The sequence below is a fragment of the Nerophis ophidion genome, linkage group LG12 (assembly GCF_033978795.1).
Source record: "Nerophis ophidion isolate RoL-2023_Sa linkage group LG12, RoL_Noph_v1.0, whole genome shotgun sequence".
Taxonomy (NCBI): domain Eukaryota; kingdom Metazoa; phylum Chordata; class Actinopteri; order Syngnathiformes; family Syngnathidae; genus Nerophis; species Nerophis ophidion.
The window spans coordinates 52,271,471-52,284,330 of NC_084622.1; the positions used below are offsets into that span (position 1 = coordinate 52,271,471).

A 12,860-nucleotide genomic window follows, 5' to 3' on the forward strand; every position below is an offset into this window, starting at 1 on the left:
TATGATTTTTTTCTAAATGTAAAACACTTCCTTGTGGTCTACCTGACATGTAATGGTTTTTACTAGGGATGCACCGAAATGACAATTTGTGGCCGAAGCCGAATAAAATTTAAACGCTTGGCCGAAGGCTGAATACCGAATAATGAATGCAGTTTTTCAAATTTTTTTTAATATTGCATAAATAGCCTAGAATAAATATTTAGACATGTTTTTCAAATAAAGTAATTTTTTTATTGAATATTGACATTTTTTGTATATTCCAGTAGCCTTTGCTTTTCAAAAAAAGCACAAAGTGTTTCATTTATATTAGGCCTTCAAACAAAACATGCATTCCAAAAAAAATAAAGTGCATTAAAGTGGATAAACCCACAACAAATGAATTATTGTCCTTTTGGCAAAAGTCTGCTTAGCCACAGTAGATATGCTAATAATGTAAACAGAAGGCTCAAGTAAATCTCAATAAGTGTGTGCTTGTAACCTCATACACTTATACAGGTACACAACATATCCCAACGTCACCGCGTCAAAAAATTGCGTCACACGCCACTATTCGGCCTTGTTTTTAACTCATTCCACCGAAGGCCGAATGTGGCTTTTTTTTGCCATATTCGGCCGAATATATTCGGTTACCGATTAATCGGTGCATCCCTAGTTTTTACATCAAACTGGCCTCTGCATACTTTGACTTTTAAGTAGGTGGGAAAAGTTTACGCACCCCTGAATAAATGTAAAAATACAATTACACAATTTTTTATAAGGCTAATCTTACTACATTTTTGAATTTGCTAGTATTGTTGACATTATTTGTGGTTTTGAATGCGACAATTGTATTTATTTTAAATAAAGTGGCTTGTGCACCATAATCAACTTAAAGTAGAGATGTCCGATAATATCGGCCTGCCGATATTATTGTCCGATAAATGCTTTAGAATATAATATCAGAAATTTTCAAAAAGTAAAATGACTTTTTAAAACGCAGCTGTACGGAGCGGTACATATCAGGTAAAACACGTACGTAGGGCATACTTGCCAACCCTCCCGATTTTCCCGGGAGAGTCCTGAATTTCAGTGCCCCTCCCGCAAATCTCCCGGGGCAACCATTCTCCCGATTTCCACCTGGACAACAATATTGGGGGCGTCACTACCTTTAGCGTCCTACAACCTGTCGTCACGTCCGCTTTTCCTCCATACAACCAGCGTGCCGGCCCAGTCACATAATATATGCGGCTTTTACACACACATAAGTGAATGCAACTCATACTTGGTCAACGGCCATGCACGTCACACTGAGGGTGGCCGTATAAACAACTCTTAACACTGTTACAAATATGCGTCACACCCAAACAAGAATGACAAACACATTTCAGGAGAACATCCGCACCGTAACACATTATAAACACAACAGAACAAATACCCAGAACCCCTTGCAGCCTTAACTTATCTGGGATGCTACAATATACACCCCCCGCTACCACCAAACACCCTGCCCACCTCAACCCCGCCGTTATACGACTGTATATATATCGGTATCGGTTGATATTGGAATCGGTAAGAGTTGGATAATATCGGATATTGGCAAAAAAGCCATTATCGGACATCTCAAACCCGCCCACCTCAACCCCACCGCTATACAACTGTTTATATCGGTATTGGTTGATATCAGAATCAGTAATTAAGAGTTGGACAATACGGATATCGGCCAAAAAAAACATTATCGGACATCTCAACCCCGCCCACCTTAACCCTGCCGCTATACGACTGTTTATATTGGTATTGGTTGATATCGGAATCTGTAATAAAGAGACAATATTGGAAATCTGCAAAAAAGCCATTATCGTACATCTCAAACCCGCCCACTGCTATAAGACTGTTTATATCGGTATTGGTTGACATCGGAATCAGTAATTAAAGAGTTGGACCATATTGGAATATCGCATATCGACAAAAAAGCCATTATTGGACATCTCTAAACTAAATCAAAACAAATTGAGGCTCCCATTTAAATAATGTATATAATAAAGCCTTCTATGGCCAGAAACTTTGTATCTGAGTTTGTAAACGAATAAAAAAGACTTTAATTTATTTATTTATTTTAATTTTTTTGCACGTTCTCCTGTGACTGCGTAGCCTGGTTCTCCGGCTTTAAAATTTTAAGCCATCCCTTTTCTTAGTGTTCCAGTGATGATACTTGGATGTAACGTTGTGTTTATTTTCCATCATAGTGATGAGGATTAGTATGTTAATAGTGATGAGGATTAGTATCTTAATAGTGATGAGGATTAGTAATTTAATAGTGATGAGGATTAGTAATTTAATAGTGATGAGGATTAGTATCTTAATAGTGATGAGGATTAGTATCTTAATAGTGATGAGGATTAGTAATTTAATAGTGATGAGGATTAGTATCTTAATAGTGATGAGGATTAGTATCTTAATAGTGATGAGGATTAGTATCTTAATAGTGATGAGGATTAGTATCTTAATAGTGATGAGGATTAGTAATTTAATAGTGATGAGGATTAGTAACTTAATAGTGATGAGGATTAGTATCTTCATAGTGATGAGGATTAGTATCTTCATAGTGATGAGGATTAGTATCTTAATAGTGATGAGGATTAGTATCTTAAGCGACTCCTAAACGGCACTCAAATCTGAGCCGGTGTTCAGGAAAGAGGTGCAAGGAACATTGAAATATAATTAAGTCTCCTGAGTAGGGTTGCAAAGGGGTGGAAAGTTTCCAGTATATTTCCCTCGGGAAGTTTGGAAATATTGAGCATTTTTTGATTATTCAAAGTTGGACAGCGTCCATTGGAATTAATGGGGAATTACAATAATTACATATTATTGGGCACTTGTCTATATGCTGCTGCATCTTTGTGCCATTTTTTGATGTATCTCTTTGCACACTTTTTGCAAATGTACACAGCCTTTCCGCCTACATTGGTTGGGGTGAAATGTCTCCACACATCAGACGGTGTACGTGGCATTATTCTGTTTATTTATTTATTCTTGTCAAACACAAAGATAGTCAGCTAAACAATTGGAGTAGTATTTAGAAATATTTTACTGATGGACAAATGAATAGAAATAGGCTAGATGAATGAAAAGTATCAGCATGCTAAATCAAACTATAAGCTACATTCTTGTATGACAAAAGAATGGCTAGCAGAACAGAAGGCACGTTTTGATTTACCATTTGCTAGTAGAACTTTACAGATCACAAAAAAGGTGAATTCGGATCGCTAACGTTGTTAGCATAAATGAATGGGATTTAACAGAGAAAATTAGCATCAAGGCTAACGGGGAAATATTTTCAGTTCATTATGAGACTGGTGGTGGTAGATAAACATAGCTAGCTTGATATATTGGCCCCAAAATCATTTAAAAAGTACAAGAACAGCTAGCTAGCTTGATTGGAAGTCTGCTGGATTAGTCTACAGTCATACAGTAACCAGCAATTACCGTATTTTTCTAAATATAAGTCGCTCCGGAGTATAAGTCGCACCTGCCGAAAATGCATAATAAAGAAGGAAAGTCGCACTGGAGTATATGTCTCATTTTTTGGGGAAATTTAAAATGAATAAATAAAGAATAGTGAAGAACAGGCTGAATAAGTGTAGGTTATATGAGGCATAAATAAGCAACTGCTATGTTAACCTAACATATTATGGTAAGAGTCATTCAAATAACTATAACATATAGAACATGCTATACCTTTACCAAACTATCTCTCACTCCTAATCCATAAATCCCATGAAATCTTATACGTCTAGTCTCTTACGTGAATGAGCTAAATAATATTTGATATTTTACGGTAATGTGTTAATAATTTCACACATAAGTCGCTCCTGAGTATAAATCGCACCCCCGGCCAAACTATGAAAAAAAAATGCAACTTATAGTCCTAAAAATACGGTACACCTCAATTCAACTTAAATACCGGGGATCCAATATATTTCACCTGACTGGATGAAGCCCTGCTGTAGTGTGTAGCATGCTGGCAATTATCTCCACATGTGATTGAGGAATGCAAAGTTCAGGGTTGAAATTTTACTGAATTTGCATTAAATCAGCTTGTTTTAGCTAATAATCATGCTGCAAGTTCTAGCATGTTGCATTCAATTTGTATTCCCATGGAAAGTTTCCAACTTTGAATATTCAATTGTGCTACCCTACTACTGAGTGTGCATCCTTTTTGAGGGAATCTGTCACATGAGTAACATCTTTAGCCGACACAGCGGTGGTGAATATTGTGTGGGATTGGGAGCTCATCCGCCAATTCCCTATCAAGATAAAAAAAAAAAAGGCTAATGTAAACAAGTGTAAAATTTCACACCCAACAGCTGGGGAGCACAAGCAACCTTTATAAGTGCACTGTAAAAAGTCAGTGTTCAAAAACAAGAATAAAAAAATACAAAAATTAGGGTGTTTTTGGGGGTTAAATCACCCAAAATTATTCCCGGGCGTGGCCACTGCTGCTGCCCACTGCTCCCCTCACCTCCCAGGGGTGTGTGTGACAATCATTGGTACTTTAACTTTAACTTTATTTGAAGTAAGCAAAATGATCTGCGGTATAGCTCGGTTGGTAGAGTGGCCGTGCCAGCAACTAGGGGGTTGCAGGTTCGATTCCCACTTCCGCCATCCTAGTCACTGCCGTTGTGTCCTTGGGCAAGACACTTTACCCACCTGCTCCCAGTGCCACCCACACTGCTTTAAATGTAACTTAGATATTGGGTTTCACTATGTAAAGCGCTTTGAGTCACTAGAGAAAAGCGCTATATGAATATAATTCACTTCACTTCACATCTGCCAATAGAACAAGAAAATTTGGCTTGTCAAAACAACCTCAATGAATCCAAACATACCTTAAAATAAGTATATAACAAGTTTATTAGTATATGAGTACGTACTTTATATTGTTTCATTGAAAATAAAACTGCTAATTAAATTTGGCTGTCGTCTGTTTTAATTGAGACATAATAGTGTCAATATATTTTTTTTTCATGCTTGAAATAAGAAATTATTACTTTAAAAAAGGAGTTTTATACTTGATGACACAGCTTTGCAACTTGATATTCCAGTTTCAACTATGTTTTACTCAATATAGGTCATCAAATCTCAGCAACAAGCTGTAATATCTTACTGACATTATTTAGGACCAAAACCCGTAAAACACTCTAACATAAAATCTGCTTGGTGAGAAGAATTATCAGACATAAAATAAGCAAATATTAAGATTTCAGTTTCTGTAGTGTGGTTATAAAGGAGCTGCCCACACTTAATTCAAATGCATTTACCGCCACCTAGGGGAGGTAATAGAAATGACATGCCAGTGTTTTATTTTGGGACTTGGCACTAATTAGAAACCCTGGTGTTTTAATTGCATTTGTACATCCAAGAATAGGGGGGCCCATTACGTCGCATGCGGAGGGCATTAAAAAAAGTAGACCTCGGAAATTAGCGATCATCATGATATACATTCACGGCTTAGCCGAGGGTCTTGTGAGATAACACAGGCTGGTTCGAGCTTATTAAGAAAAAACGACCGACAGGAAGGCGAGAAATTTATATTTCAAGACTCTCGTGCAGTACCTGCCGTCAAAACTCTTAAGGGCCGACTGCACAGTTCCTATATTTGTAATAAAAGCCCTGCTTTATTATGCCTGCGCTGGTGTGTTAAAGCTAGCAAGCTACAAAGTTTTCCGCCTGTATAAAAAGGAATATGGAAGCTGGACAAATAAGATGGCAAAAAGCAAGCACTTTCATGAGGTATTGGACTTTCTTCCTCCATTTGAAAATGTGGACGTTATCATCACTCCAGTCTGATTCCAATCAATGCAAGTCATCAGATATCCTTGTCTTCATGAAAAAAATTAATTCAACACCTTTAACTTGTTAACAAAAAACCTTTCTTTCATAAATAAATCAATATAAATAATATACATCAGGGGTCTCAAACCCAATTCACCTGAGGGCCACTGGACGCAGAGTCTGGGTGAGGCTGGGCCGAAAGAAAAGATTTCTTCAAAAAAATGTTGCATACTCCTCAGCATGTCTAGTTGTACAATCACGTTTCAAATTGTAGTCCTTGTTCACCGCAACTTTCTCTAAGACACGTCGGGGTTCTCCTGTGCTCAAAGAAATATTGCATCTCCCACTTTTCCTGGAATTGTCTTTGATCACCACTAATCTTTATCTTCACTGCAGGCTTTGAAAAAGATATGTTTGGGGTTGTGGAATATATTTGTATTTAGCCCACGCACAGAGAATAATGTTATTTCCGCAATGTGTCCTTCTGCTTTTCCTCCCTACAGCAACAGGGCGGTCGGCGAATATATATTAAATATATGTAGTGTTCATCGTGTGAGGCAATCCAAGTTAAACAATTAAAAAACCAAAACGGTTTGAACTGGTCCAGGTTATTGGGGACTGTTATTATTGACGGACAGGTGTCGCGGTGAAACTGCAGCCAGGCATGTAAGAAAACCATCGTCTCCACGGCAACGTCTCGGTCGCTTTCAGTCATTTGCCGCTTTTCCACCAATGCAGGGGTAGGCAACCCAGAACGTTGAAAGAGCCGTTTTGGAGCCATGCCACAATGCTGTCAAGCGCCATTCATATAAAACTCGCGGGCCGCACTAACATTAAACTTTCATATTAATGTGAGGGCCGCAAAATAACGTCTCGTGGGCGTGTCCGAGACCCCTGGTGTGCATGAATGGGGTGGATCCCCTTGACTTGGTCAGTTGAATGCAGAAAAGGTGTGGACGCCCCTGTCCTAGAAGATTTAGAAGTGCACATTTCCAACAATCTTTCTGTGTGGAGTTTGCATGTTCTCCCCGTGACTATGTGGGTTCCCTCCGGATACTCCGGCTTCCTCCCACCTCCAAAGACCTGCACCTGGGGATAGGCCCCTCCCACCTCCAACGACATGCACCTGGGGATAGGCCCCTCCCACCTCCAAAGACATGCAGCTGGGGATAGGCCCCTCTCACCTCCAAACACATGCACCTGGGGATAGGCCCCTCCCACCTCCAAACACATGCACCTGGGGATAGGCCCCTCCCACCTCCAAACACATGCACCTGGGGATAGGCCCCTCCCACCTCCAAACACATGCACCTGGGGATAGGCCCCTCCCACCTCCAAACACATGCACCTGGGATAGGCCCCTCCCACCTCCAAAGACATGCACCTGGGGATAGGCCCCTCCCACCTCCAAACACATGCACCTGGGGATAGGCCCCTCCCACCTCCAAACACATGCACCTGGGGATAGGCCCCTCCCACCTCCAAACACATGCACCTGGGGATAGGCCCCTCCCACCTCCAAACACATGCACCTGGGGATAGGCCCCTCCCACCTCCAAACACATGCACCTGGGGATAGGCCCCTCCCACCTCCAAACACATGCACCTGGGGATAGGCCCCTCCCACCTCCAAACACATGCACCTGGGGATAGGCCCCTCCCACCTCCAAAGACATGCACCTGGGGATAGGTTGATTGACAACACTAAATGGTCCCTAGTATGTGAATGTTGTCTATCTGTGTTGGCCCTGCGATGAGGTGGCGACTTGTCCAGGGTGTATACCGCCTTCCGCCCGAATGCAGCTGAGATAGGCTCCCGCGACCCCAAAAGGCACAAGCGGTATAAAATGGATGGATGGTGTTGAGCTCTGCTGACTGTTGTGCTCTTTTCCCTGTTAGCATGGACATATTCCACCTCTGATTGTGTCCCTGGTCTGTTTGCTTGCAGTCCTTCTCAATCGTCCTCTTGATTTTTGTGTTGGAACTGATCTGTGCCATCTTGCTCTACAAAAACCTCGGGAAAGTAAGTCAGATTGCCGCATTTTCATTTTCTGATCGAAAGTCAAAATGTGTGCTAAACCTTTTGTGTGTGCTCTCTTGCCTGTTTCAGCTCTACAAGGACTATTTTGCAAAAGAACTTAAAGAAAACTATGGACAGAATATGCTATTTAGCAACGAGTGGGATGACATCATGCGTGACGTAAGGCCTGAGCACACTACTAAGAAATGTACCATTTTTGGAGCGATGTTTAGAAACAGTGGAACCTGCTTAAGTCTATCCCGTTTATGACAACCGACTCTTTTAAAGTGCCACCCTGGTCTTGTGACTGAAAAGTTCCTGTGATATCAGGCCTGGGAAATTATTTTGACTTCCACATTTAGAAAAAATGTGTCAGGGTGCCAGTATATATATATATATCTATGTAATAAGCTGTGACAATCTGCTGTATTTTTAGGAACACTAATACAAAACCTCACAATGTCTGATTCAATGCTAACAACGCCTTAAAAAACGGAATGGAATTCTTATTTTTACTGAATGAGACACCCGTAATGTACAGATTCCAGAAAACATAGTGAGATGTTCTACCTCTTGTGTGAAACACAAATGCATAAAATGACGTAACACATTAAAAAGACTAGTAAAACATTTAAAATGACTCCCTAAACCATGGGTGTCAAACTCTGGCCCGCCATGTAATTTCGTTTGGCCCTTGAGGCAATATCGCATTAACATTAGAGCTGGCCCGCCGGTATATACCGCATTCACCGCTAATACTCATATTTCCACCCGGACAACAATATTGGGGGCCTTTTAAGGCACTGCCTTTATCGTTCTCTACAACCCGTTGTCACGTCCTCTTTTCCTCCATACAAACAGCGTGCCAAGTCACACACACACACAAGTGAATGCAAGGCATACTTGATCAACAGCCATACAGGTCACACTGAGGGTGGCCGTATAAACAACTTTAACACTGTTACAAATATGCGCCACACTGTGAACCCACACCAAACAAGAATGACAAACACATTTTGGTAGAATATCCGCACCGTAACACAAAATTAACACAACAGAACAAACACCTAGAATCCCTTGCATCACTAACTTCCGGGACGCTACAATATACACCCCCGCTACCACCAAACCCTATTTTATTTTCAGATGTATTAGCCTGTGGAAAAAGTTAATGTTATTTACCTCAGAAGGCTACAAATAGAAAAGAGGCATTTTTTAATTTGTATTTAAATTGTATTTAATATACCATTGATGTTTTTTCGTTTGTTTTTTTAAAGTTGATTTTGCACTATTAAGTTAAATAATCGTTGCTTGTTCCATATTCAGTCTTAAAGCAAATCAGTGTAGCAAATTGAGCAATAACTAACGTTTTATTCATGCACTTTCTCTTGCTACTTCAAGGCTTGAATGTTTGATTAATTAATTGTTGTTTTATTTTAAAATATATTATCAGCCTGTGGAAAAAGTTTATTTTGATATTTACCTCAGCAGGCTGCAAATACAAAAGAGGCATTAAATTTTTATCTAAATTTTTTTTGATATACCATTGATATTTTTTTATTAATATATAAGGCTTGCTTGTTTAATATTCAATGCAAAACTTGTTTGGGTCCCTATTAAAAGGTTAATTTGTTCATTCTTGGCCCAATCTGTATTTGAGTTTGACACCCCTGCCCTAAACACAACAAACAACTTCTAAAATGACTCAAACATAAAATGACTCCCAAGAGATGCACAGCGACATCTAAAACATAAATTACTCCTAAAATATGTACTAAGACTACTAAAACATGCAAAAAAAAAACCTCCTAAAACACGTAAAAAAAACTCTTAAAACAAATTAAAAAACACATTTAAAATGACTCCCTAAACACAACAAACAACTTCTAAAATGACTCAAACATAAAATGACTCCCAAGAGATGCACAGTGACATCTAAAACATAAATTACTCCTAAAATACGTACTAAGACTGCTGAAACATGTAAAAAAAAACTCCCAAAACACGTAAAAAAACCTCTTAAAACAAATTAAAAAACACATTTAAAATGACTCCCTAAACACAACAAACAACTTCTAAAATGACTCAAACATAAAATGACTCCCAAGAGATGCACAGTGACATCTAAAACATAAATTACTCCTAAAATACGTACTAAGACTGCTGAAACATGTAAAAAAAAATACTAAAACACGTAAAAAAAACTCTTAAAACAAATTAAAAAAACATTTAAAATGACTCCCTAAACACAACAAACAACTTCTAAAATGACTCAAACATAAAATGACTCCCAAGAGATGCACAGTGACATCTAAAACATAAATTACTCCTAAAATATGTACTAAGACTGCTAAAACATGCAAAAAAAACCCTCCTAAAACACGTAAAAAAAACTCTTAAAACAAATTAAAAAACACATTTAAAATGACTCCCTAAACACAACAAACAACTTCTAAAATGACTCAAACATAAAATGACTCCCAAGAGATGCACAGTGACATCTAAAACATAAATTACTCCTAAAATACGTACTAAGACTGCTGAAACATGTAAAAAAAACTCCCAAAACACGTAAAAAAACCTCTTAAAACAAATTAAAAAACACATTTAAAATGACTCCCTAAACACAACAAACAACTTCTAAAATGACTCAAACATAAAATGACTCCCAAGAGATGCACAGTGACATCTAAAACATAAATTACTCCTAAAATACGTACTAAGACTGCTGAAACATGTAAAAAAAACTACTAAAACACGTAAAAAAAACTCTTAAAACAAATTAAAAAAACATTTAAAATGACTCCCTAAACACAACAAACAACTTCTAAAATGACTCAAACATAAAATGACTCCCAAGAGATGCACAGTGACATCTAAAACATAAATTACTCCTGAAATACGTACTAAGACTGCTAAAACATGTAAAAAAAAACCCTCCTAAAACACGTAAAAAAAACTCTTAAAACAAATTAAAAACACATTTAAAATGACTCCCTAAACACAACAAACAACTTCTAAAATGACTCAAACATAAAATGACTCCCAAGAGATGCACAGTGACATCTAAAACATAAATTACACCTAAAATACATACTAAGACTGCTAAAACATGTAAAAAAAAAAACCTCCTAAAACACGTAAAAAAAACTCTTAAAACAAATTAAAAAACACATTTAAAATGACTCCCTAAACACAACAACTTCTAAAATGACTCAAACATAAAATGACTCCCAAGAGATGCACAGTGACATCTAAAACATAAATTACTCCTAAAATACGTACTAAGACTGTTGAAACATGTAAAAAAAACTACTAAAACACGTAAAAAAAATTATTGCAACAAATTAAAAACATATTTAAAATGACTCCCTAAACACAACAAACAACTTCTAAAATGACTCAAACATAAAATGACTCCCAAGAGATGCACAGTGACATCTAAAACATAAATTACTCCTAAAATACGTACTAAGACCGCTAAAACATGTAAAAAAAACCCTCCTAAAACACGTAAAAAAAACTCTTAGAACAAATTAAAAACACATTTAAAATGACTCCCTAAACACAACAAACAACTTCTAAAATGACTCAAACATAAAATGACTCCCAAGAGATGCACAGTGACATCTAAAACATAAATTACACCTAAAATACGTACTAAGACTGCTAAAACATGTAAAAAACAACAACTCCTAAAACACGTAAAAAAAACTCTTAAAACAAATTAAAAACACATTTAAAATGACTCCCTAAACACAACAAACAACTTCTAAAATGACTCAAACATAAAATGACTCCCAAGAGATGCACAGTGACATCTAAAACATAAATTACTCCTAAAATACGTACTAAGACTGCTAAAACATGTTAAAAAAAACCTCCTAAAACACAAAAAAAAACTCTTAAAACAAATTAAAAACACATTTAAAATTAAAAACACATTTAAAATGACTCCCTAAACACAACAAACAACTTCTAAAATGACTCAAACATAAAATGACTCCCAAGAGATGCACAGTGACATCTAAAACATAAATTACTCCTAAAATACATACTAAGACTGCTAAAACATGTAAAAAAAAACCTCCTAAAACACGTAAAAAAAACTCTTAAAACAAATTAAAAAACACATTTAAAATGACTCCCTAAACACAACAACTTCTAAAATGACTCAAACATAAAATGACTCCCAAGAGATGCACAGTGACATCTAAAACATAAATTACTCCTAAAATACGTACTAAGACTGTTGAAACATGTAAAAAAAACTACTAAAACACGTAAAAAAAACCTCTTAAAACAAATTAAAAACATATTTAAAATGACTCCCTAAACACAACAAACAACTTCTAAAATGATTCAAACATAAAATGACTCCCAAGAGATGCACAGTGACATCTAAAACATAAATTACTCCTAAAATACGTACTAAGACTGCTAAAACATGTAAAAAAAAACCTCCTAAAACACGTAAAAAAAACTCTTAAAACAAATTAAAAACACATTTAAAATGACTCCCTAAACACAACAAACAACTTCTAAAATGACTCAAACATAAAATGACTCCCAAGAGATGCACAGTGACATCTAAAACATAAATTACTCCTAAAATACGTACCAAGACTGCTAAAACATGTTAAAAAAAAACTCCTAAAACACAAAAAAAAACTCTTAAAACAAATTAAAAACACATTTAAAATTAAAAACACATTTAAAATGACTCCCTAAACACAACAAACAACTTCTAAAATGACTCAAACATAAAATGACTCCCAAGAGATGCACAGTGACATCTAAAACATAAATTACTCCTAAAATACGTACTAAGACTGCTAAAACATGTAAAAAAAAAACCCTCCTAAAACACGTAAAAAAAAACTCTTAAAACAAATTAAAAACACATTTAAAATGACTCCCTAAACACAACAAACAACTTCTAAAATGACAAACATAAAATGACTCCCAAGAGATGCACAGTGACATCTAAAACATAAATTACTCCTAAAATACGCACTAAGACTGCTAA

The 12,860-nt window shown here is 36.9% G+C and overlaps 1 protein-coding gene across 3 annotated transcripts in view; it reads left to right on the plus strand.

Annotated features, from left to right (window-relative positions):
* Positions 1-12,860, plus strand: part of LOC133563543 (tetraspanin-18B-like) — a 132,797-nt gene that overhangs the window by 98,399 nt on the left and 21,538 nt on the right. For all 3 annotated transcript variants that reach the window (XM_061917712.1, XM_061917713.1, XM_061917714.1), the window contains 2 exons: positions 7,760-7,834; positions 7,922-8,011. In XM_061917712.1, coding sequence (XP_061773696.1) covers positions 7,760-7,834; positions 7,922-8,011 — 165 coding nt within the window. The remainder of the gene's footprint in view (positions 1-7,759; positions 7,835-7,921; positions 8,012-12,860) is intronic.